Raw genomic sequence first — 27,373 nt, 5'->3', positions numbered from 1 at the left:
TTCAAAAGAACATTTTGGGTCGCATTAAGATAGTTTGCATTACTTTTCTGAAAAAAAATGCAATCGCTACTGATGAACTCTTAACAAACAAAGCCCAAAGTCACACCGTGGAACGATTTCCGGCAATTAAATTTCCTATCCTTAATATCCTTTATTTTGCTATTTAGTTAAAGGCAAAAATATATATAAAATGCATCACATGAAAAGAGTTTTATATGATTTTCAAAGATTGTAAAAGAAAAAAAAATCAAAAAGTAAACATTGCAAACCTGCTGGTAATGAATAAGATTCGATGATTGAACCGTCATTCCCATTATCGCAGGTTTCTTTTCCAAATACTGATACATGATTCACAAATGTAAAAAATAAAAACAAAAACAAACAAACAAGCAAACAACAACAACAACAAAAAAAAACAACCCAAACACATACAGTGAGAAATCACACAGTAAGAAAATCGCACATCGCTAAGGTTAAATGCATAAGGAACACTAAATCCAAAATGGATTTAATTTAATGGAAGGTAAGTGAAAGAAAGAAAATTCAGATCTCACTATATCAAAAACTACATGAGAGCTAGCTTAAAATCCTGAGGTGCCATGAACTTGTATTCCTCAGTACTTTGATAATATACTTCCTACAGCAGAATGTACTGTTTGTTCATTGAAATGTTAATACACATGGCAAACACAATGACGCTGAGCACATCTGTGTTTAAGAACAGCATCGTGCACTCATGAGGAGGTCGGTTTCAGCTCCCCTTAATACAAAAGAAAATGAAAAATGGCACCATCAAACGAGAGAAAAGCAAGTGTTAAATAGCCTATGTGATGAGGTGGCCTGAACCACTTAGCTTAATGACAACTTGATATTGCTATCACAGTTTGTCTATTACAGTACATAGCAGCAACGTTTCCCCATACAGCATGACTAAATATGCAGTTATGGAAGTGAAAGTGAAGGCTGAAGGACTGAGATTGGCTGAAGTGTAGCCACAGAGTTAAACACATCAGAGATCCTGGTGTTTTCTGTTGGTTGGTAACACTTTTAGATCATTTAGGTGAGATTACAGTGAAAGTAGTGACATGGTGAACATGGTGAACCCTTGGGTGCTGTGATAAAGCCTGTCCTTTAAGTATTAACTGGTGTGTGTAAATTGGACTTGGGGTTTACATTGTGCCACACATGCATGAGTAAGTGCACACTGCATACATCCTTGAATCAAAGTTATGTGTTAAGAAAAAAAAAAAAAGGGGGGATTTGAACACTGAACGTCTGTCTCGTGTTACGAGGTGCACTTTGAGCGGGAATACTTTTACTTTTCTCCCACTAGAAAACGAAAAAGTACATTCGAGATTATGCAGTAGCACCACTTCATGAGGTCACTTCTCATTGCAGGGCTCTCATTTCCTCCTCCTCCCACAGTATTTGCCTTGGCACCCAGCACCTCCTGCAGTCACAAACACAGCCAAAGTGAGCACTTTCTTTAAACGTCTAGTGGTTTGGAAACATGTTATGCAATGGTAAATGCATGATATGCAAAAAACAAACAAACAATATTTTATTATACATTTGGAAATGCTGAGCCTTCAATCAGATGGTACAGTACATGCATTAGGGATGTATTCAAATACCCGGTTAACAATTTGAGATGGAAGTATTTGAATACTGTAATTGCTGTTCGGGTAATTGTCATGCTTTATGTAAAGTGAAACAAAGTATGAAAGGGAAAAGGATTGTCTGGCAGGATTCTGATACAGCGCTGTCATGCTGAGCATCTTAGAGGTGTCTAACATCAGGGCTACTCTCATGATATTTACTTATGTCATATTAAAGGTTTTTTTTTCTCTCTCTCTCGCTTTACATTTAACATGGATATCCATTCATTAAATCCCGTGGATATTTGAATATCACAGTTTAACAATAGAAGGCACATCCCAAACATGCATGCACACACACACACACACACACACACACACACACACACATATATATATATATATATATATATATATATATATATATATATATATATATATATATATATATATATATATTTAAAATAAATGTGCACTATACTATACCTCTGTAGCCTCTAGCACCTAGAGCACCCTGGAGAGCTGCATATTTGGCTGCTTTAGCTGAAATAACAATCATCATCATCATAAAACATTTACATTAAATCTTTTGATTTAATAAAATATGAAGTATGGAAATCTTTTACGGGACCCGACACAGTCAGAATGACTGATGCTCTATTCACTGGCAGTGCAAACACTTTTACATGTACTTTCCATACATCTGGCCCAAACTGGATACCTTGTCTGTGTGTCCACTGCATCATTAAATCATAGCTTGCTATATGTATAAAATATTATTAAATGTTTTTTAAAAATGCCTTACTATTACTACACTATATATATATTTTTACTATTATTTTACTATCTTGCACAAAATCTTGCATTCGTTATATGAATGCATCAGGTGAAACTGAGAAATAACCTACATTGTTGAGGTGTAAGTGGTGCACTTCCAGCTCCTCCTGGTCCAACTCCTCCATAGCCTAGTATAAAGGAAAATGAATGCATTTATGTAGGCCTGTGATTTCTTTTTCAGTTTGGTCATTGGCCAATTACCACCCATTAGCTAACATATCTAACCCTATCTTAACTATCATATGCTGTGTCACAGAGCAGCGTATCACACTCAGAAGAATGCACTATCTGCGCTCTTCCGCATACATAAGCTCGCACAATTGGCTGTTGTCGCTGTCGTGGGGAATGTTTCCCATCTCCCACGTAGGTTCAAGGATAAGCAAGGAAACCAAACTGCTTAGAATGAGCAAGAACTTTATTACCAAGGTAAACCCAAGCAATAAAGGAGGTCGGTCTCGAGAGCGAACAGTGAAGAGTTGTCCATGATGTTAAAAAACCCAAGGGTGTCTGATTATGATTATGATTAACAGGGGAGAGAGGGATTTTGCTGTTCCTCCCACCCGTAGGGCAAAGCATGGAGTTTAGCACGGAAAGATGTTTATTTTTAAATGGTGGTAAAGGAATGAGTTTGCCTTTGCTTTCTCACAGCTGCTTTTAAGGAGTAAAACAGAGCTTCTTTACCTGGGAGTGGCTGCTGGTAGACGCCCGCACCACCACCACCGTATCCTGGCACTCCACTACCTGCAGGAGTAGATGGCTTATTCAACTTGTACCTCATTACAATTCATTATGTATTATATTGGTGTATTTATACTTTACATGCATATTGAAATTGAAAATGTAATACATACTCACATAATTCCACGAAAAAAAAAATACTTTTTCCTCCTTACATTATTATTTAGACCTTTAAAATACAAATCTCGACAGTCTCTTCTTCTCTCATCCACCCAATGAGTGTACTTTATATGTGTGCATTTGACCTCAGTAAAATGTTTCAGTATGCTTCAGTAAGCAAAGACTAAAGACGTATAAAATGCGGTGTCTTGTTTACCTCCCTAGAAGACATCTAAAAACATCATCGAAAATTTACTAACATTAACTAGCTATGGTATATTTAACTAATTCTGCCTGTTTTCTATGCTAATGGCAGGTTAAACTAGCATGGATTCCAGTAATTGGCTATGCAGCAAGTAACATTTTAGCTAATGGTAAATATAGGTTATTTACAGGGCATTTTCCTTCTAACGAATTCCTTAGCAAACTACCTAGTGTTACTCATGCATATGAGCAGCGAACACTACAGAGATTAAATGCTTTGACGCAAAGTGGTGTAGTTGCTTTAAAATAAAAATAATCTTCTAACAATTTTAGTAATAAAGATACTTTCCATATGAAAACATGATGTTCATTTCATCAGTTATTTTTTAATACTACATTATTAAAGTTCAGTACATATAACGCCATTTTTTTGGGGGGGGGATTATTTATTTATTTATTTTTGCCTGAGTACATTTTTGGCTGGATACTTCCACTTTTAACTTGTCGTTAATTTCACTTTCATTTAAAAATAATATCTCTGTATTTTATTTATAATGTAGCTTGCATGAGAAGAAAATAAGAATGCTGTCTTACCTGGCTGGTAACCTTGACCCCCCAAGGCACCTGTGCCATACCCTGTAACAAAGGGGAGATGAAGCAAAATACATGAAAAGAGAAAGGGTTGATCAGTGTGATTTCGGGGTGGGGGGTTAAAATTGTATCTGAAATTTGACCATTAATACTGGATATTGATTATTTTGGGGCACCTGATTTACCAGGCTTCCCAACTCCAGCTCCCAGTCCAGCACCGCCTGGGTAGACGTAACCTAAAAACAAAAAATTGTAATGGCTTGTACATTAAAATGGTGGTTTTACTGATGTTAGACCTGAACAGTTCTTGAAGCTATATAATATACCGCCTCCAACTCCACCTGGCCCACCAGGTCCTCCTCCTATGCCTCCTAGCCCTCCACCTACACCACCGGGACCTCCTCCTAAAGTCCCACCTGTACCTCCAAGTCCTAGGCCTCCTGCTCCACCCAAACTGCCAAATCCTACAAACACAGGAACATGTTACTGAGCACATAATAATGATTATGATTTATCATTTAGCTAAGAAGTGACATTTTCAATTATCCCATTGTATTTATTTTGTTCTTTTTCTAGGTCAAAATTTGAAGCATTGACACATAAGTATGCATATTTATGAAATCAAAAGTACTTGTTTTCATGTTCACACTGAAAGCAGTAAAAAAAAAAAAAAAAAAAAAAAATACCCAGGATTTTTTTTTTGTTTTTTGTGAATCTTGAATTGAGTCTTAAAAAAACAACTGCTCTGCCATCTGTAAGTGGTTGGTTCATACGCAACAAATCATTTGGTGTAATGAGATTTAAACCTAAACGAAATATAATATAGTACCGCAGATTTTAATACCATTTTCAAGTGTCCAAAATGGATTTTAAAGACCTGTTTGTAGTATTTAGCATTTAGAAGATGTGTAATAGTAAGTTAGTCATGTAAGTGTGTATTTTTTTTTCCATGTAACATGCTTGTACAGGTGTCACACATCAAGCATATAAGGAACACCAAGCTACCTTTAATTGTAAAGTTCCACTTTAATTCATCCATATTCAAATTCATACAGCAAATTGTTTCAGAGTAAATATATTATTGACCACAGACAAAGTTGAATCACCATCACAACTGTATGGCTATTCAAACAAGCAGCACCTGATTTCCCAGGTTTCCCAGCTCTTAGTCCTGCTCCGCCTGGGTAGCCCAAACCTGAAAATAAAAAAATATAGAGCTCTTCTACTGCAGATTTGATAATATGAATAGTAAATTAGCAGGATTAGAAGGTGGAAATTTAAAGATACAACTTGTTTAGGCTGGTAATTCATTAATTAGTTGCATAATTCAAGGTATATTAAAGGGATTTAATCCTTAGAACTGGGATTAGGAACTACTCATCTCCTGGGCCTTGTTGATACATAATAATATACACTCACTGACCACTTCATTTATGCAATTATCCAGTCAACCACTCATGTGACAGCAACGCAATGCCTAAATTCATGCAGATACATGAAGTTAATGTTCAGATCAAACATCAGAATGGGGAAAAAATATGACTTTGACCATGGCACGATTGTTGGTGCCAGATGGGCTGGTCTGAGTATCTCAGAAACTGCTGATCTCTTGAGATTTTCCTGCACAACAGTCTCTAGAGTTTACACAGAATGAGGCGGAAAAACAAAAAACATCCGGTGAACAGCAGTTCTGCAGGAAAAAAAAGCTTCCTTGAGCTGACGGGAAGGCTATGGTAACTCTGATAACCACTCTTTAAAACCGTGGTGAGCAGAAAAGCATTTTAGAATGCACGACATGGTGAACCTTGAGGCGGATGGGCTACAACAGCAGGAGACCACATTGGGTTCCTTTCCTGTCAATCAAGGACAAGAATCTGAGACTAGAGTGGGCACAGGCTTGATAATTGAAGATAGGGGGGGAACTACCAGATGACATTTTTCCAGTCTTCACCTGCCCAGTTTCTTTATATATATTAGTCAGCTCTAGAGAGTGGTGTACATGAAAATCTCAGGCAGTCTCTGAAATATTCAAACTAGTCCATCTGTCACGAACAACCATGAAATGGAGAAAGTCACAGAGATCACAATTGTCCCCCATATTAATGTTTGATGTGAACATTAACTGAGGCTCTTCACCTGTATATGCATGACTTCATGCATTGCCTTGCAGCCACACCATGTTGATTGGATAATTACATGAATGAACAGGGGTACAGATGGCTGCTGAGTGTGGGCAGGCTATTACAGTAATATCTGCTGTTATATACCTCCTCCTTGACCACCCAGACCACCTCCAACTGCACCAGGTCCTCCACCAATGCTTCCTTGACCTCCACCAACTCCACCTAAACCAGTGCCAACACCTCCAGGAACTCCTCCAAGTCCTCCTGGGCCTCCCACTCCACCCAATGCTCCAGTTCCCCAGTAGCCTGATGTAAAATAATAATAATAATAATAATAATAATAATAATAATAATAATAATAATAATAATAAAAGAAAATTCCATTTAAATCTTTTCCTGCTTTACAATTGGGATATAAAGTACATATGCTAGTGACATACTTTTGGCTGGCTTTCCCGTTCCAGGGCCATATCCAGGACCTATAAAAAAAAAATAAAAGGGGGAAAAAAGACAATTGTCACTGGCTGCATGAGAGATTGTTATACAATGTAGATTGTATTTTAATGTAGAACACTGTTTTAATTGATCACTGTCTAAAACTACCTACTACCTAATAGACTCATTTAATAATAGGTTAACCAGGTTCAACTTTATACAGTAGCTACCTGCACAGAGCCAACTGCCTCCAAGATCACCAGTCTCCAACATTAACCTCTACCCTACCTCAATGTCTGCCTAGTGCTCCATAAGCTGATGTCATGGTCTGAGTACAAATCATATGAATACATTCCACATTTCTAAATAGTAAAACGAAGGCTAAATATCCTAAATCTTTATTATTGAATTGAGGAGATGAAAACAGCAAACCTTTGCTACCCACAGCAGCTCCACTTGGGAACCTTTGACCTGGAAAATATGAGATTATTTCACAGGAGGCATTTTTAGATGCCTAGATAGCTTCTTTTGAGATGTAATGAAATCATATTATGAAAAAGTAATCATTTTTAGATTTTTGGACAAATCATGAACATACCATTTACTGGAAAAAGGCCGCTGGTCCCTAAACCTCCAACCGTTCCATAACCTAGAATCAGCAAAATTGCTTTTAAAACAGAATCATGTAAAGTAACAAAACTGGCGAAAAACAGAGCATTAAATTTAGATGCTGTAACCATATTTCTTTCCAAAAGAACTAATTTAGGGGTTCATAGCAATGGGGATGAGTACTTGTGCTGTATTTCGTGTAGATTCATGACATATAGGCCAATCCAAGGGAGGTGAACACTTCTGCAAGCTAATTTATATATTGTAATGAATTGAAGTCTGTTAATCTGTTCTGTAGGTGATATATGCTTAATCTGTTTATGAATTTAGATGAATGCCAATAAATGAACATATCTGAGAGCATTTGTTGATGTGTTATTGCTCGCAGAACTGATTTCTTTGTTTCTGGCCCACTTGACATTGAACAAAGAGTAATGTGGCCTGTTACATAAAATGAGTTCAACACCCCTGAGCTAGATAATTCACTTTATGCATATTTGGTATGTGTAGTTTTGCCAGAATTCTGACCTCCAGTTCCTGCTCCTGTACCTCCTGGCAGTAGACTGCCTGTTCCAGGCAAAAAGCCAGTTCCTGTTGTCACTCCAGGCCCTACTCCACCTGGACCTCCAATGCTACCAAGAAGTCCGCCACCTGTACTGAGGTATCCTGAAGCAGAACCATTTTATTTAGACAAGAGACACATTTCATGAAAAGGCATTATTTGACACATATATCGAATGATCATTATATTAACATACATTATATATTTTGTTAAAAGGAGCATAGAGTATTATGTATGAATACCTTTGGGGGGTTTAATTGTACCACCTATAGGGCTGGTACCAACTCCGCCTGGTCCCCCTCCAACTCCACCTGGACCTCCTCCAACTCCGCCTGGTCCCCCTCCAACTCCGCCTGGTCCCCCTCCAACTCCGCCTGGACCTCCTCCAACTCCGCCTGGACCCCCTCCAACTCCACCTGGTCCCCCTCCAACTCCGCCTGGACCTCCTCCAACTCCACCTAGACCCCCTCCAACTCCACCTGGTCCCCCTCCAACTCCGCCTGGACCTCCTCCAACTCCGCCTGGACCTCCTCCAATTAAGCCGGGCCCCCCTCCAACTCCACCTAGTCCACCTTCAACTCCACCCAGTCCAATGCTAGTTCCGCTCGGCTCTTCGCCAGTTCCACCTGGAGTATCACCACGTCCAGGTATGACACCACCTCCAGCAAATACACACATCATAATGTTACAATTCTGGTATCACTAGTACAAGAAGTTCTTGAGCAACCATGTTAAGGGGAATTGGTAATACCTGGAGGTTTCAGAGGTTTGGCTCCTGGTAGACCATCTCTTACTCCACCTGCACAAGATCACATCCAACCACACCTTATAAGATAGTCCTGAACACAGATAACTAGATTTTTAAAAATATTTTTTAACAAAATGATTAGCTATGTATAGCTGTGTACATCCTGGTCACTGGGACATTATGTAATTTGTTGATGATGTTTTGTAAAACTCTGCACTGTGCAAACCTTTTGCCATCGTCAAATTTCTGACACTTAATGGTAAAAACACCATGACATGACAGATAACACTGTTAGTAACTTTTCACTATATTTATTGTTATTGTCTATGAGAATAACAATGACCCAATCAGAAATATTTATGTTCTTAAATGAATAATAACTTATAGCTAAATTAAAACAATCACCTGTGGTTGGCTTGTGCGGTTTTCCACCAACACCAGTACTGACACCAATACCGATACCAACACCAGCACCTTGTGAAAAAATTGATCAACTTTTACATTTTTTTCCCCTCAGACTTTTGTTTAGGTTGTCCATGGTTAGTTTATGGGTAGTTTTGTTAAGGTGATCTTTGATCAAGTTAAATCAAGTTAAAATAATGTTTCAAAGCTGTTAGCTTAACAGCAGCTAACATATTTAGTTAGTTTTTTTGTTTGTTTTATTTACATTTTATATCAGTAGTTTAGGTGCTAGTGGAATACATTTTACAATTTGTTACATAGAATAGCAACTGAAAGGAATTAATCGGGTATCGCTTCTGTTTTTTTAATGCAGTAAACTGGTTAAAAAGGTCAAATATTTCTGTCTTGCCTAAAATTTATTATTGCCTGACATTGAAAGGGAACCTCGAGAAGACTCAAGGAGGCTAAAGTCAAGTTTGTCTTTGTATTAGCATGGCATATTAGTAGAACCGTGCAGCAATGCAGACCCACTCCATTCTCAGGCTTCTTTTTATCCCATGAGAATTAGTAAAGGGTTGTTACTCCATTAAGTTTCAATCGTTACTCATTACAGTACCTGCTCCTGCCTCATCTGTTGGGCTTGGGGATTTAACAGATCCAACACCAATACCAATACCGAGACCTGTTCCAGAACCACCAATACCAATACCAATGCCAATACCTCTGGCAACATTTACACTAGTGCTGCCACCAAAACCAAGACCAATTCCCAAACCAAATCCTGATAAAGAGACCAAAAGGTAATGTGATTTGAGTTAAATATTTACTTTTAAATGGAGTTTTTGACTGTGCTGAAAAAGCAGTACATACCACCTGATGGCTGACCTTGACCAACACCATCTGGAAACAAGTTGGTAAAAAAAAAAAAGAAGAAAAGTTGTGATATCTTGTAATAACTGATTTGATTATTGTATGAAAAATAAATGCAAAACGGGGTGTAGCATTTCATGCATTTCATTCACTGTATCTCCAGAGGGAGACACAGGAACATCTGTAGACCAAGAAACAAACATGTAAAGTTCTTCCAGTGTAAGCATGGGGATAAATGTAGCTTAATATAGCACATGGGTTTGCTGAAGCCATTCCTCTTCCCATATCTGATTCTATTAATACAGGATTACTATAGCTTATGACCAGATTCTTCTTTTTTTTTTTGTATGTAAACAATTACCAATTTAAACTATTCATGAATGAGGACAATGGCGTGTTAAACATTAGCATTCAAAGTCATACCTGGTTTACCACCAGCTAGAATGGGTATTCCTGTCCCAGTAACTCCATCAAGTCCATCCCCATCAATAGAACCACCGGTAACTCCTTTAATTAAAAAAAAATAATAATAAATTAAGCCACCACATACACAACTTCATATGAAAAGCCAAACTTTAAATACGACTAGAAAACACAAGCTGCTTTTAAAACTCACAATATAACTATATCTAAACTTTGAAGATTTACCTTCACCTGGACCACCACCAATAGAACTGCCAGATCCCTCTATAACTCCACCTTGTTCCCCTGAGTAAATGAATTGAGGCATTTCAAGTCAAGTTTTATTGGGTATAACAAGAAAGGTGTTAGAAAACACAGTGGGAAAAAAAAACAACTTACCCAACCTGGGGGCCTTAGTAGCACCTGTGTTCAAAATTAAAAAAACAACACGTATTAAATTCATAAAGAATCAGTTATGCCGAAGTCCCAAATTAACTTAATATTTCACACACATGAGACCCGTGTCAGCAAGTTTGTTACTAACCTGGTACTTGTGTAGTGTCATTACCAGTCCTATCAGCTGATCCACCAGGATGTAGGGGGAAAACTGTAAAGAAAGAGTTACAGCATTATGCATATCAGTGTATTATTTGTGTCTTGCTTCTTGTACTTTCTTTCTATCTTACTAACTTTCTTACTTACTTACTTTCATTAAACATATTACCTCTGTCATCTCCTGTTTGGGTTCTCTGATTTGTGGATGCTGTTGGTATACTGTCTGGAACTCCTGTTCCTCCTATTGCTCCTCCTGTGAAGCCTGGAACTCCTAGGGTCAGATTTAAAACATATTCCTTGTTGGTTTCCTGGTCAGTCAATAAAATGGAGTATGTCGATCAACCCAACACACAAGAGGGAAGACCAACGCACCATATTTGTCTGTCTTCCTTCCACTGACTGGTACCCCTCCTGCCCCACCAATAGTGGCTGAAAATATAGCAATTTGTCAAAATACAAGCCTTTATTTCATTGAGTAGCAATTTTCCAGCAACCATCACCTGCACCAGATGCAGTTCCAGTCCCTATTCCTGTGGTTGTGGTTCCAGATCCAACAACACCAGGCACTAACCCTGCTCCACCTAACACAGTCCCAGTTCCAGCACCAGGTTGACCTATAAAGGAGGGGAGTGATAGTTAATAGTTCAGAGTGAGCAGAGATCAGTTAATGCAATACGATTGTATCCCGTTAATCATTCCATTAAACAACCTTAGAGGTTCTGTAAAAGGAGTTCCTACCATATTTTGGTGGCTTTCCACCTGGTCCGTATCCTGCATATTGTAACAGAGAAAAAGGATACTTATATCAGATTAAACATTATAAAAGCAGGAACACTATCAACATTGGTTTGTTTACAGAAACTTGCCTCCATAGCTTCCAAGACCAGTTCCTAATCCACTGCCAGGAACTCCACCAAAAGCAGATCCAGAGCCAAGACCACCTCCAATGCCCCCAGGCACTGCTCAGTGAGTCAAAAGAAAAACTTCATCTAGATTACACAGTTACCTTTATAACAGTGCTAACATGATGTATTTGCACTGCTATATTAACCTAAATTAACAAAAAAAAATGTTTAGTCCTTTTTTTAAAAAAAAAAAAAAAATAATAATTGTTGTATGCAGATTGGGCAAAGTGAGAAAGCAGTCACTACATTATTAAGAAGGTTACTTAGAAACCTTACATTTACATGTACACTACCAGTCAAAAGTTTAGATGCATTCATTCTTTATTTTTATTCCCCCACACACACATTTTAGAATAATAATAAAGTCATTAAAATGCTGGAATAGCACAAATAGAACTATGGGAATTATGTTGTGATAAAAAAATTCCAAAACAAATCAAAATAATCATTATAATTTCTATACCCTTCTCTGATTGTTTTCAACATAAACATGTTTTAGTGTGAACAAAATGTGGAAACTCAAAGCTGTGTTGCTCACCAGCCTGTCCAGTGCCAAGTCCTCCTCCTGCTCCTAATTGCCCTGTTGCCCCAGGTATACCCAAGGAGTAATAAAACAGTGTAAGTTTTTTGGACCACTTTGGACCTTTTTTTGACTGCCAACATTTGTGAACTTGTGAATGCGTGGTACTTTAGGGAGTATAGAATCTGAAATATACTCTTCATCAAACTATGCCTCAAAAAATGATCCTTTCATGCAAATCTCTATTCTGTTCTGGATATAATTGACCTATGCCTCAGACTAACAACATCGATGTATATGAATGCAAAATTTTCTTAAGTTCTTAAGTTGCTCAGATATAAACATGGTCAGTCTTGCCACCAATTAATCAGTTCAGAAATCATATGTATGTTCAGAAGCATACCATATTTAGCAGCTTTCGAACCTGGTCCATATCCTATAAGAAACAAAACATGTTACCTTCAATAAAAAATGTTTGGAGAAACAATTAAGGTAAGCACAGTACGTACATCTAAACCAATTCAACTGTTCTTTTGAAGCCTTTTCAAACTTGCAATTACCTGCAGCACCTGTAGGCCTTCCTCCGACTCCTGTTCCTCCAGGTACACTGCCTACTCCAAGGCCATATCCTGCCCCAGGAATCAATCCAGTACCCTGGCCGTATCCACCTACAGGTCCTGCTCCAGTTCCATATCCTTGAGCAGGACCTGTGCCTATTCCAAATGGTCCACCTACACCAGATGGAGCAACGCGTCCAGCCTGACCTGCACATTGGATTTACAAAACATTCATAATGCAAACTGGTATTATGTGCTTATAATAATTTCACAAAAATAAAATAAGTTTGCCTACCATATTTAAGTGCCTTTGATCCACTTGGATATGCTACAATTAGGACACAAACAATATATGAAATTGTCAATCTAATAAAATGAGAATGTTTTATGTGTATAACATTTGATGCTTTACCTCCAGTACCTGGACCATATCCTGCAGGAACTCCACCAGGGCCATATCCCGCAGGAACTCCACCAGGGCCATATCCTGCAGGAACTCCACCAGGGCCATATCCCGCAGGAACTCCACCAGGGCCATATCCTGCCGGAACTCCACCAGGGCCATATCCTGCAGGAACTCCACCAGGGCCATATCCTGCAGGAACTCCACCAGGGCCATATCCCGCAGGAACTCCACCAGGGCCATATCCTGCAGGTACTCCACCGGGTCCATAGCCTCCAGCTGGTACACCTCCAGTTCCTACTCCACCTCCTGGTGCCACTCCAGCACCAAGACCACCAGCTGGTACTCCTGGTCCTAATCCACCACCAAGTACCCCTCCTAATCCTCCAGGCAATCCTGTTCCAGCAGTCCCACCTGTTCCACTTGGGAATCCTTTTTTTTTTCAGCAAAAGATAAAATCTGCATGACATTTTCAGCATAAGGATTCAATTAGGGCATTCAAACTAGATTTGTAAGTAATTGAATGTGCCTTACCATATTTGCGAGCTTTGGCCCCAGCATACCCTGAAGAAATTGTGATACAAAAATATAGCACATAGAACACAAAGATTGGGATTTCAAAGTAAAATTGTTTGTGGACATTTTAATGTTTTTCATGATCCTAAACTGAGGAACAATTACTTAATTTTGACTTCTTTGGGTGCTATTATTATATGTTATGCATGCTATCCAGATGCATGTACATTTACATTTACTGAATGTATGCATATAGAAATATGCTTTAACAATATATTGTGCATATGCAGTAAAACAGCTATGCAACAATATATTTTTGTGATTGTTAGAATGAATGTCCAGCATTCTGATATATTTCAACATAGGCTCATTTACCTCCAGGTCCAAGACCACCACCAAGTACTCCTCCAGGTCCAAAGCCACCACCTGGCACACTTCCAGGTCCAAGGCCACCACCTGCCACACCTCCAGGACCAAGCCCACCACCAGGTACAACTCCGGGTCCAATGCCACTACCTGGCACACTACCTGGTCCACCACCAATTGTCCCTCCTGGTCTAAGTCCACTTCCAGGCTGACTTCCAACTCCGCCAAGTCCACCTACTGTCCTTCCTGGTACAACTCCTGAACTAGGTCCTCCTAGGGTACCACCAGCACCTCCTATACCTAAAATAGTGTAAATTAAATTTTCAGGCTACCAAGAAAAAAATTATATCGCCTTTACTAAATTAAATGTCTTATCATATTTACGAGCTTTTGCTTCAGATCCATATCCTGTGGAATTTTAATCAGAAAATAAAGTTGTTTGATGCCACTCCTAATCTATAGTCTCCAGAAAGTTATACCTCATCTTCATCTACTCCAACCCCCTGTGAAGGAATACATGTTCATCTATTGCCTTTTTCTGTTATGGCACTTAAAAAACTTTGGCATATGTGCTAATATGTACAACATAACAGTTGAAATAATATAAAAAGCACAAATTAAAGTAGTAAATTGAATAGTTAGTAAAATATGACAAATTAATACCCCCAGTTCCAGTAGCAGGTCCAAGCCCTCCACCAGGCAGCCCTCCAACACCTCCACCAGGTACCCCACCAGTTCCTCCAACTCCCCCGGCTCCAAGTCCAGTGCCAGCTAGACCACCAGTCCCAAGTCCCCCTGGTAATCCTCCTGGTAATCCTCCAGCCCCACCAGGTAAACCTAAAGCCCCACCAGGACCTCCAAGCTGACCTACAGAACAAAATAATAGTAAAACAATACATGAATATTTTATTGGACAACCTTGTAAAGTTTCTTGCGGTGTGAAATTATGTGCTAAAATAAACATTTTATTATGTATCACTGGATAAATAATCATTATGTTTTAATCCTATAAATAATAAACTATACACACATGAATCCATGTGCATAATTAGTGTAACTCTTACCATATTTTCGTGCTTTGGCTCCAGCATATCCTGAAATTTATAAAACAAACATGTTTCATTACTCAGAAACAAAAATTACCCATTTTAGTTTGTATGATGCAACAACATTTAACAAGTTACCTCCAGGACCAACTCCAAGACCAGAGCCAGGAAGTCCACCAGTTCCAAGTCCAGATCCAGGAAATCCACCAGCTCCAAGACCAGAGCCTGGAAGTCCACCAGCACCCAGTCCAGAGCCAGGAAGTCCACCAGCTCCCAGTCCAGAGCCAGGAAGCACACCGGTCCCAAGTCCTCCTGGTAATCCTCCAGCACCTAAAGCCCCACCGGGACCTCCAAGCTGAGCTACAGAAAAATTTATTGAAGAAGCAATACATGAACATTTTAATGAACAACCTAATAAATTTCCTTGTGGCTCAAGTGAATTTAAGGACTTCAATAAATGTGCTAGGGATTATTGGTTACATTATCACTATGCTTTAAAAGGTATGAATATGAATACTGACTTCTAGACATTATCTTTAATCATTACAGAATGTACATGTATTCATGTACATTATTAATGTAACTTTTACCATATTTTCGTGCTTTGTCTCCAGCATAACCTGAAATTTGTCAAACAAAAACGTATTACTGCTCTGAAACAAAAATAATATATTTTAGTTTATATAATGCAACAATATTCACATTTCATTTAGCAAGTTACCTCCAGGACCAGTTCCAAGTCCAGAGCCAGGAAGTCCACCAGTTCCAACTCCAGAGCCAGGAAGTCCACCAGTTCCAAGTCCAGAGCCAGGGAGCCCACCAGCTCCAAGTCCAGAGCCAGGAAATCCACCAGTTCCAACTCCAGAGCCAGGGAGCCCACCAGTTCCAAGTCCAGAGCCTGGAAGGCTACTAGCTCCAAGTCCAGAGCCAGGAAGTCCACCAGTTCCAACTCCAGAGCCAGGGAGCCCACCAGTTCCAAGTCCAGAGCCTGGAAGGCTACTAGCTCCAAGTCCTCCTGGCAATCCTCCAGCACCTAAAGTCCCACCAGAACCTCCAAGCTGAGCTACAGAATAAAATAATAGTAAAAACAATGCATGAAACTTACATTGGACAACATTGTAGAGTTATTAGGCTCGTGTGAACTTAACGGCTTAAATAAAAGTGATAATGATTATTGGTTAAATAGGTATTACACTTTAAAAGGTATGAACATGACCATATTACAGACTTTTGGATATTACCTCTTATCACTAAAGAACATACATGTTTACACATGCATTATTAATGTGTCTTTTACCATATTTCCGTGCTTTGGCTGCAGCATATCCTGAAAATTTGTAAAATAAAATATCTCATTAGTCACATAGAAAAATAATCTATTTTAGTATATGTAATGCAACAATATTCACATTTCATTTAGCAAGTTACCTCCAGGACCAACTCCAAGACCAGAGCCAGGAAGTCCACCAGTTCCAAGTCCAGATCCAGGAAGTCCACCAGCTCCAAGTCCAGATCCAGGAAGTCCACCAGCTCCAAGTCCAGAGCCGGGGAGCACACCAGTTCCAAGCCCAGAGCCTGGAAGTCCACCAGTTCCAAGTCCAGAGCCAGGGAGCACGCCAGTCCCAAGTCCCCCTGGTAATCCTCCAGCACCTAAAGCCCCACCAGGACCTCCAAGCTGAGCTACAGAACAAAATAATAGTAGAAACAATACATGAATTTTTAATTGGACAACCTTGTAAAGTTTCTTGTGGTTCAAGTGAAATTACGGGCAAAAATAAAAATGTAATTAAGTATCACTGGTTAAATAAGCAATATGTTTTAATCCTATAAATAATAAATGATACATACATGAATCCATGTGCATAATTAATATAACTCTTACCATATTTTCGTGCTTTGGCTCCAGCATATCCTGAAATTTATAAAAGAAAACATGTCTCATTACTCAGAAACATAAATAACCCAGTTTAGTTTATATGATGCAACAACATTTAAGTTACCTCCAGGACCAACTCCAAGACCAGAGCCAGGAAGTCCACCAGTTCCAAGTCCAGATCCAGGAAGTCCACCAGCTCCAAGTCCAGATCCAGGAAGTCCACCAGCTCCAAGTCCAGATCCAGGAAGTCCACCAGCTCCCTGACCAAAGCCTGGAAGTCCACCAGTTCCAAGTCCAGATGCAGGAAGTCCACCAGCTCCAAGTCCGGACCCAGGAAGTCCACCAGCTCCCTGACCAAAGCCTGGACGTCCACCAGCTCCAAGCCCACCAGTTCCAAGTCCAGGTAGCCCACCCACACCAATGCCTGAGTCATAAAAATATAATAACCCTACTGTAAAATAACCCAATAGAGTTGGGTCCCTATGAAACGAATAGTGTAAGAACATTTTTTTTTTTAAACTCTTCATCTTTTAGTAAACAATATCCCGTTAGGAATTGACATTAAATTAGTTTCACCCTCACCCTGTAGCTTTCTGCTTGGGTTTGGACTTTCTTGGAAAATTTTCCACCATTTTATGCACCATATTACTACATATATATATATATATATTTTTTTTTTCCCTTACCATACTTCTGTGCTTTGGCTCCTGCTCCTGGTGAGGGTAAAAACAAGACATTCAATAGCACAGACAATAATACTTCAAGACAATGTCTGATATCATGATATCAAACCACAAGCACCCTTAGCTTACCTCCCGGATAGGTACCAGCACCACTGGGATACAAGCCTCCAGGACCTGCACCAAAACCAGGTACACCACCTGCTCCAGGCACAGCTCCAGGTACACCACCTACTCCAGGAACACCGCCAAACCCAGGTACACCACCTGCTCCAGGCACACCAGGTACACCACCTGCTCCAGGCACAACACCAGGCACACCACCTGCTCCAGGCACACCACCTGCTCCAGGAACAGCACCAGCACCAGGTACACCTCCCGCTCCAGGAACAGCACCAGGAACACCACCTGCTCCAGGAACAGCACCAGGTACACCACCCACTCCAGTTCCTATACCAAGTCTAGCTGCTGGTGGAGACATTAACATTAATATGAGTATTCTAGTACATATTCATTATAATCAGGTTAATACACTATATGGCCCAAAGTATGGACACACCTGATCATCATACCTAAATGTGTGTCTTCCCTAACTACAACATTGGAATCACACACTTGTCTAGAATGCCTTTGTATGCTGTGGCATTAAGATTTTCCTTTACTGGGACTAATGAGCCTACCCCAGTCTTGTTCCAACATGACAATGTCCCTATTCACAAAGCAAGCTCCATAAATTGGCAACATGATTTGCCAATGTTGGTGTGTAAGAACACAAGTGGGATGCAAAGAGACTTGACCTCAGTCTAACTGTACACCTCTTGGATGTGCTGGAACTCCAACTGTGTGCCTTGCCTTCTTGCCCAAAATCAGAGCATTCCCTCAGTAATGCTCTTGTGGCTAAGTGGGCAAATATCCACTGCCACAGTCCAAAATCTACGGGAAAGCCTTCCCAAAAGAGTGAAGGCTGTTATAGGAGCAAAAGGGGGACCAAGGCCTTATGAAATGGGATGTTCAAGGTCCGATAAGGGAGTGATTGTCAGGTGTCCACAAACATTTGGCATTATACTGTAGCTTAGTATGTGATTCAGCCTTTCACCTTGCTGATCTTACCATATTTAGCAGCTTTAGCTTGAGACTTAGCTGAGCCCGGTCCTGAAGGAATAAAGTATAAACATTTTAGAAACAAAATTATTTCTAAAATTATACAAAAGACACATGTGGTATTCATATAAATGTGGTCTGGAATATAGAATCATTCAATCAGGAGATAATCTGTAAAGGGTGTGAGAGTGTCAGAGCTCATTAATTGATATTTTTTGTGGGGATTTTTCAGTGCACTGTTCCTGTCATAGGCTCTGCATCCACTATGAACCTGACCAGGATAAACCACTTACTGAAGATGAACAAATAAATTAATTTTCTCGAGTTGGAGTCAGTATGCAATTGATAGAAGATCTGAATATGAGAGATTTCATGAATCTGCCAGCATAAACAATTTAATTAACTTAAGTAATGTGTACCTAGGCACATGTTTGAATGCTAGTATGTTCTGATTAATTAATTTTGTTTTATGTAATATACAACAGCAGATATCTCAAGGAGACTGGCTACTTCTCCTATGCACAATAATACCTCCAGACTTGGGTGAAATGAGAGGGTATCCACGAAACACTCCTGGTAACTGTTGTCCAGCAAAGCTCCCACGACCGCCTGTAAAATAAAATGTTACATGTCTTGACATGTCTTGTTTATATATATATATATATATATATATATATATATATATATATTGTACTCACCGTTGGCCCCAAGTCCACCTTGACCAAGCTGAGCTACAAATTAAGAGGGGAAAATATTAGAGATTGATACAGAAACAGAAGACTGATCCTATTATCCTAACAGTATAAAGCTCACCAGTCTGAGATCCTGTTGCTACACCTGGCAGAACTCCTTGGCCACCGAAACCTGCGTACAGAAAGTTGGTCTAAATATCTGATGCTAATAAAAGGAAATTTCCTAGATGTCATTAAGCGCTTCAGCGGTATTTACCTTGTCCAGGAACAATACCACCCTGGTACAACCCTGGAACACTAATACCTAATTTAAGATAAGGAAAAAACAGTGTTACATTTGCAAATTTTAATATGATGCCCAATAATAAGTGGTAGAACCACATTACCTGGTACCGGTGCCTTCCCTATCTTGCCAGCTTTGCGCACAGGGCCTGTTCCAGTACTTGGTATTCCAGTTTGTGGCAAAATAGGTGCTAAAGGGCCAAAAATAACAGGGAGACAATGCATAGGTTTCTATTTTCCAAACAAACAAAATATCACAAGAACCATGATTTTTGGGAACTACCTCCACCAGGACCAACTCCAGCTCCACCCGGACCAACTCCAGCTCCACCAGGACCAACTCCAGCTCCACCAGGGCCAAATCCAGCTCCACCTGGACCAATTCCAGCTCCACCAGGGCCAACTCCAGCTCCACCAGGGCCAAAACCAGCTCCACCAGGGCCAACTCCAGTTCCACCAGGGCCAAAACCAGCCCCACCAGGACCAACTCCAGCTCCACCAGGACCAACTCCAGCTCCACCAGGACCAACTCCAGTTCCACCAGGGCCAAATCCAGCTCCACCAGGGCCAAAACCAGCTCCACCAGGACCGACTCCAGTTCCACCAGGGCCAAATCCAGCTCCCCCAGGGCCTACTCCAGTTCCACCAGGGCCGAAACCTGCACCACCAGGTCTGACGCCTACACCACCGGGACCAAATCCAGCTCCACCAAGACCTATTCCACCAGACCATTTTGTGGATTGTATGAATTGTATAAGTTATAAATGTTCACTGCTATGGCTGCTTAAAAGTATACATTTTGTAACTGTAACATGCCTCAAACCTTTAAATGTGTCATGTATTTTCACAAAACAGGGGTGGAGACAGAACAGAAACCAAAACAAAACACACATGGCAAAGAAAACAAAGCCAAGTCAACCCAGATACGCGCTGTCGTGCTACGGGCATCTTAGGCGCACTGAGTATCGACCCCTGTTTTGTGATTGGATGTATCCCTTATGTGTCATCATTGCTCACAGCTGTTTCTGTTTTTCCCTTTGATTAGTTTGTCTATTTATACCCTCATGTTTCTGTATTACATCGCAAAGTATTGTGTTAAGTGCATTGCCGCCTGTGCCGTACCAAGCAGTATTGTTTCCTATCTTGATCTTCTGGTTTTTGATCATGTTTTTATTTTTGGTTTTGTGATTCCGGCTTTTGCCCTGTTTTGCCTGTTTGCGGATTGTCTGACTCTTTGCCCGTTTCTGACTACATTTTTGCCATACATTTTGTCTGCCTGCCTCTAAATAAAGCCTTTTACTGCATGCGTCCATCTGCACTCACCAAATGTGACAAAACGTGTAAAGTCTCAAACTGATCACTTACCTGTTTTTGGTGGTTTCTGTCCTGCACCAGGATAGAGACCTCCAGCACTGCCGTATATTCCTAAAAAGACACAAGCTTATAATTTAGATAGGATATCATTCAAATAACTGGATTTTCAGATACTATATGAGAACATTATGCATTGGCACGGGGTAATGTTTGAATTTTTTTGTTTAATATTTAAGACGAGTAATCTCCCCGTGAAACCTGCCATGAAACATAAGTTTTGACTGTGCTCATGGATTTATGTGGTGTCCGTTCCAACCTTCTTGTTGCCTGATGTAGACAAGAGTAGAATTGATATACTGATGTGGCTACCCAAACACTCTCTAAAGCCATTCATAAGAAATTTGAGAAGGGGCACATTTACCCACGTATTCAAATTCAGCAGTAGGTTCTATTCGAAATATTTGTTTGACATTTGTCTGGGGACCTTAATAAGGCAGAAAGTTAAAACACATTTTATTTTTGTTACACAATACATTCATATTAGAGCTCATTGGCACCTATCACTGTATACCCAATGACATTTTTTAGCAACCCCATTATTTCTTTATAATATTATAATCGTACATGATTTCACTGGTTTTCCACCAGCTCCTATGGAAAGGTGCAATATGTTGATGTATTTAATAATTAAGGTTGTGTTTGCAAGTGTATCTCAAATTATGGAAATTTTCTACATGATTTATATAAACCTAAAATCACATCTTCTACATTTAATGTTTATAGCTTCAACACAAAACAACATAAAGTGGAAATTTATTAGGGGATGGCACATGGTTACTCCAAATGATATTCCCTCAGTGGTGTTTGGATGATAGTAGTGGAGAGAGCTAACATGTAGGTCCACAATTTCCAATAACTGGGAATCAACTGGGTTGAGATCTGGTGACTTTGAAGGCCATAGCATATGAGCACTGTGGATTGAGGCATTGTCATCCTGGATGAGACCACTCTCAACAGGATTATAGAAAAATTTAATCATATGATAACCTTCCCATAATGTGAACCTTCCCTTTAGCAGATTAAGTGGGCCCAATACATACCAGCAAAATGCCCCCACAGCAAAGTAGAGCCCACGTTTTTTCCCTTTAATTTGTCACCTATCTGTATTTTTAAATAAGTAAATTAAGGTTCCTTACCTACTCCCACTCCACCAGGACCATAACCTAAGCCAACTCCTCCAGGAATAACACCCCCTGTTCCTACTCCTGGACCAATTCCAGCTGGGCCAACTCCTCCTGGTCTGACTCCTCCTGGACCAAATCCTCCTAGACCAGTACCACCTGGACCAACTCCTCCTGGTCCAACTCCTCCTGGACCAACTCCTCCTGGTCCAACTCCTGTTCCGACTCCTCCAAGACCACTTGCTCCTGGTCCAAAACTCCCAACACTCTGTCCAGTGCCAAGTCCACCTAAGCCTCCTATAGAAGAAAATTGGCAAATGTGCATTTAAACCAAAATGTTTATCCCCTTCACGTATTTTCTTGAAGAAAAATCACAACACTGTGCCAGTTAAAATGTACTGACCCAGTTTTGGAGGTTTCCCACTGATGCCTATAAAAAAGAAACAAAAAATATGGTATTTGGCTAGGTTGCTAGGAACTTGCTTTAAAATGCATATATTAGTATTTTGGAACCATAGTAGCAGAAGTAAAAACAATATTGCATGATATCATCCTAAGACTTTTCATTGCCAACACCTCAACTAAAACCAATGAGTTGTTTTTCTTTAGTTTTACAGAATTCTATTAACTATTCATAAAGTGTACACTTAGTGTTCACTCTAGTTAGGGGCTAAGTACTTGTTTATTATGTCTAACCTCGTCCAAGTCCACCAGGGCCAACACCACCAGTTCCAAGTCCACCAGGCCCAACACCACCAGTTCCAAGACCCCCTGGACCAATCCCTCCAGGTCCAAATCCTGCTCCAAGAGTACCAGGCACCCCAGCACCAAGACCTAGTCCTCCAGCACCTAATCCAGTACCAAGCCCAACCAAATATTCTCTTTTTTACTATGGAAAAGTAATGATGTTCAATTTATTGACTTTCATTGTTATAACAATAAAAGCACCAAACTCACCAGGCCCTGCACCTCCAGGCACAAGTCCTCCTAGTCCACCACCTCCAAGAGCACCAGTTCCAAGTCCCTGAGCACCATATCCTGCCCCTAGGAAAGTATACATTTATTGACACATTTACTAGAGTACAATTGTTGTAAATATGAGCAAATAATGAATACAGAATATCTGCTGAAAAGTTGATGTCTTGCATACTCTATATAAGGAAATATTATCCATATAATTACTACAGAATGGCTGACTCCAATCTCACCTGTTTTTGGAGGCTTGCCAGCAGCTCCTGGTTTAAAAAATAAAGCTTGAGCCATTAAACAACTGTAGCAATGAACAAGGAAAACAATTAAGAAATAAATAAGTGTGTCATATGACAGTATAGTATAATTGGCTCGGTCTGAACGTTATTCAAGTTTTTATACCTAACCAGGTACAACAAATAACACATTAGTTGCGAGAGAGAAAAAATTTTGATTGGCTTGGGGTCCATTTGATCTTCTTTGGAAACTGTCATAGTGTACTAAAATAATTCTATAGTGTAAGTGCAACTGTTATCACATTTATCATTATCATTTCTGGTTGACAGAGTTATGTACAGTTGTTGTGTCAGTTAATCTTAGCAGCTTTAGTAATTTGTGACCTACTCAGATTGCATTGCATTATGGCCTAAACACGAATCTCAGAAATTTATATACAGTATAACAATGCAGAATTTACCTTAGATAAGATGATTTTTTAAATTGCTTATAAGCTACATATCATTCAGTTGCATTACCAGTATCTAGCTACTGTTCATGATTTTCTCAACACACATTATCAAAGCGCTTACAATAACATCAGTGTATATGTTATTTGTATGTTTTGCACCAGCATCTTAAAGCATTCCTGTTATGTAATGCTTTACAAGAAGAGTTAAATTGCTGCTGATATTTTTTCATGGGATCTGACCTGACCTGATCATGGATCTGATCTGACTTGATCTGATCCAAGTCCAATGGCAATGCCATTCAGTTCTGACACCTCTGGGAACAGGACTTCCAGGACTAATAGCTCCTGATTCAATGCCCCCTGGACCAAACCTACAAGATCCAGAGTCAGTACCTACACTACTAACAGGTCTAGAACCATTACTACACTACTAAAAGATCCAGAGCTAGTACCCACACTACTAACAGATCCAGAGCAAGTACCCACCCTACTAGGCCCACCATATCATGTAATTTAGTATATTACCCTCAACACATGGGGTGTTTGGGGGGATTTACAGAAGAGTCCCTCAGAAGAGATAGTTTACAGTGAAATTTTATGTAACTTGTTTAACAGAAGTGCCACAAACCTGCTCCAAGTCCTCCAGTGCCAAAGCCACCAACTCCTATTCCACCAGTTCCAAGACCACCAGTGACTGGTCCACCTGTTCCAGGACCTGTACCATAACCACCTGGTCCTACTCCTCCTGTATAAGTACCAGGAACAAATTGTCCAGTTCCAAGTCCTGGCCCACCAGTACCAGTACCAAATGCAGTCCCTGCTGTACCGGGACCTACATCATAACCCCAAAAAAAATGTGTGTCCTGCTTAGATGTAACTTCCTTAAATTGCCTTTAAATAACAAATGTATATTTAAAAAATAATGTATAGTAATGTAATAGTTAAGTGTAAAGAATGTAGGTTGTCACTCACCAGCTGTCTTCCCTGGCTTATAACCAAGAAACCTACCTGGAATTAAAATACATTGAAATGGAGGGAAACAATATTTAGTTTTAAAGAATATAGGACTTTCTACCGATGTATAAATGTTAGAATTTTTTTTAATCACATACAGTATATGCCTAAAACTTAAACGAGACTTTTGATCAACATTAATGTGCCAAACATAATTGTTTTAATTAATTGAGCTAGAAAATTAATACTAGCGCATCTTGTGTTTATTAAAAGGAAATATTTACCACCTCCTGCTCCAGGACTGGTGCCAACTCCTGGTCCAGTTCCCAGTGCACCTCCAGGACCAGCACCAAGACCACTCCCTGGAAGGACTCCGGTCCCTATACCTCCAGGACCAAGTCCTGTGCCTACGCCTACCCCAGGTCTAATTCCAGTACCAAGTCCAGCTCCAGCACCTTGTCCAAAACCAGGACCAATGCCAGCCCCTATTCCAGGCCCAGCTCCTCCTCCTCCTCCTCCTGCAGCTGGTATGTAGACTCCTGCAACAGAAGACAAGAACCTTTCAGTGGAATAGTTACCTAAATTATTTGGAGTGATGAATGAATGAATGAGAACAGGAAATTGCCCAAGGACACTTCGGCATGTGGAGTCATGTGGGCCGGGAATTGAACCGCCATCCCTACGATTAATGGACAACCCGCTCTACCACCTGTCCCACAGCCGCACATTCTTCCAGTTACCTGATTACACACTATTACTAATAACAAGAATTTACCTTCTGCCATAAGAGTACTATCCTCCTCAGTTTCATAGAACTTTAAACACTCAATGTTACATGCACTTTGAAAAAAGAGTGTCCTGTAATTAACATTATAATGATTAATCTTTATCAAATTATGAAAATTACAGCCTACGTCTAGGTTGCTTACAAAGTTAGAATTTAACATCTATGGGAGCAGGTCTTCTCATCTACTGTACAGTCTTAGAAAAAATCCTCTTTCTAGAGTTCCTTAATGGTTCCTTGGATACTTAAGGGTCTATAGCTTCCAGAAATGGTTGTAATTGGAATATTCTCTGAGTGAGAAGCACTCAGGTTCCACGAAGAACCTTTCAGGATCGCTCCTCCAGAGGGACAACTGAAGAATCCTTAAGGGTTCTTATGTAAACCTTTTAGTTATCTAATAGTAATGATTTCTAATAGATGCTTAATGTAGTGTATGAGATCTCTAAACAGCATAACTGTAAATAAACAATTAAAAGTGCCTTCTCCTATACATTTTCTACTGGTAGCAATATACACAGATGTCATCCATTTTAACATCTGTTAAAATTCAGGCATTCAGACAGAACCACTTGAACTACTTGAAATATAAATTGCATAAACAAAATGCAAAGATTCAGTATTAGTTCAGTGGGCTTACGAGTCTTTTAAGAGCCTTGACTCTAGTTTGTAGAAATGCACTAAAATAATGATTGAAAATGCTGAAAAAATAAAAATGAATTTGAAAACGATTTAGGTGGTGCGTTCATAATCTTGAATGTGATTACAGGGGAAGGTGATTTTTTAATTTTGTATTAATTTCCTCCAACTCAATGTTCTTTTGCAGGATGTAGAGTCTGTGATCTGAATGTCAATAATGTCTCAACTAAAGCCATACTTTATTTCTGACGTTCGTTTTGCTTATGTTAACTTAAGCTCAGTCTATGACTATTGGCTGAATCTGAAAGACAAAAGCAATGTAGATTAAACTTAAAAGTCCTCAATAACTTTTACCTAAGAACCTATGAAACTGAGCTAGATTAGATCAGTTTCTGCCAAACACACACTAATTATAATGATAAACATTGGATCACTGTCTATAATAATGATTGGAGGGGGTTAGGGTCAGGCTCTAAAATAGGTATTTTAGAGCATCTGGAAGGTTTCATAGAGAGAGAGAGAGAGAGAGAGAGAGAGAGAGAGAGAGAGAGAGAGAGAGAGAGAGAGACTTAATCAGAAAGCAGGAGACATCTTACCTCCTTGAAGTGAGGGTCTACACAGAGCCAGCAGGACAAATCCATGGAAGAGCAGCAGAGTTTTGCCCCTCGCCATCCTGCTCTGTAATAACCCTTTCCTTTAGCAACCTAGGGGTTTTATTCTCCCTCAAAAGCTCATAGCTTTGAAAAAGGAGGGAAATTGGAGTGGGATGTCCATCTGTGTGTGTGTGTGTGTGTGTGTGTGTGTGTGTATTCATGATGGGGGGTTGGACAAAGGTAAGGGTATGATTCACTAAATAATTACTACACCCAACACTGTCTATGTGTATTTCACTTTTTTTTCCCCTCTTTACTCCACCTCTGTGGCCCCAACAATGATTTGTGCTTGGGAAACACATTACTGGATAGAAGGGGAAAAAAAGGAGACGCAGAGAAGAGAAGTAGAGAGGTTAAGAGAGAGTAAGATCACATCCCACCAAAACAAAATCTCCTGAATGCTAAATATTCTCTCTAATTTGAAGAATATGCTAATTTTCTTTACCTCATTGCTCCAGAGATGTACCAAAGCAGAAT

General features: G+C 39.8%; 2 protein-coding genes and 2 long non-coding RNA genes across 4 annotated transcripts; all 4 read right to left on the bottom strand.

Moving 5' to 3' along the window:
• Positions 1-126: 126 nt before the first annotated feature.
• Positions 127-15,946, bottom strand: elnb (elastin b; the record flags this gene model as incomplete). Its single annotated transcript, XM_053687976.1, has 37 exons — positions 127-1,450; positions 2,085-2,141; positions 2,507-2,563; positions 3,117-3,176; positions 4,071-4,112; positions 4,253-4,303; positions 4,394-4,531; positions 5,209-5,262; positions 6,335-6,496; positions 6,631-6,669; positions 7,058-7,096; positions 7,224-7,274; positions 7,763-7,900; positions 8,039-8,455; positions 8,548-8,595; positions 9,817-9,846; positions 10,240-10,323; positions 10,465-10,524; positions 10,618-10,641; positions 10,763-10,825; positions 10,943-11,044; positions 11,146-11,202; positions 11,274-11,387; positions 11,512-11,544; positions 11,640-11,732; positions 12,217-12,258; positions 12,602-12,634; positions 12,759-12,962; positions 13,051-13,083; positions 13,168-13,590; positions 13,693-13,722; positions 14,050-14,340; positions 14,704-14,907; positions 15,105-15,134; positions 15,225-15,446; positions 15,677-15,706; positions 15,808-15,946. Coding segments are annotated over 37 exons (3,741 nt in total), but the record flags the coding sequence as incomplete, so codon positions are not given.
• Positions 15,947-15,983: 37 nt separating this feature from the next.
• On the bottom strand, positions 15,984-17,230 carry LOC128635323 (uncharacterized). Its single transcript, XR_008398271.1, has 5 exons — positions 17,087-17,230; positions 16,969-16,998; positions 16,515-16,766; positions 16,384-16,413; positions 15,984-16,149 (listed from the first exon to the last, which is right to left on the bottom strand). It is a non-coding gene; the product is annotated as an uncharacterized LOC128635323 (long non-coding RNA).
• A 16-nt stretch (positions 17,231-17,246) lies between these two features.
• On the bottom strand, positions 17,247-17,911 carry LOC128635324 (uncharacterized). The gene is made up of 3 exons (XR_008398272.1): positions 17,775-17,911; positions 17,649-17,675; positions 17,247-17,386 (listed from the first exon to the last, which is right to left on the bottom strand). It is a non-coding gene; the product is annotated as an uncharacterized LOC128635324 (long non-coding RNA).
• Positions 17,912-17,913: 2 nt separating this feature from the next.
• On the bottom strand, positions 17,914-27,057 carry LOC128635361 (uncharacterized; the record flags this gene model as incomplete). The annotated part of the gene is made up of 18 exons (XM_053687975.1): positions 26,840-27,057; positions 25,108-25,362; positions 24,842-24,877; positions 24,498-24,701; positions 23,421-23,447; positions 23,170-23,256; positions 22,909-23,061; positions 22,616-22,642; positions 22,228-22,509; positions 21,083-21,142; positions 20,001-20,432; positions 19,822-19,908; positions 19,692-19,739; positions 19,557-19,607; positions 19,442-19,474; positions 19,275-19,352; positions 18,753-18,794; positions 17,914-18,110 (listed from the first exon to the last, which is right to left on the bottom strand). Coding segments are annotated over exons 1-18 (2,175 nt in total), but the record flags the coding sequence as incomplete, so codon positions are not given.
• Positions 27,058-27,373: the final 316 nt, after the last annotated feature.

The sequence above is a fragment of the Ictalurus punctatus genome, chromosome 18 (genome assembly GCF_001660625.3).
Source record: "Ictalurus punctatus breed USDA103 chromosome 18, Coco_2.0, whole genome shotgun sequence".
Taxonomy (NCBI): domain Eukaryota; kingdom Metazoa; phylum Chordata; class Actinopteri; order Siluriformes; family Ictaluridae; genus Ictalurus; species Ictalurus punctatus.
This window is presented reverse-complemented; position numbering and strand designations above follow the sequence as displayed.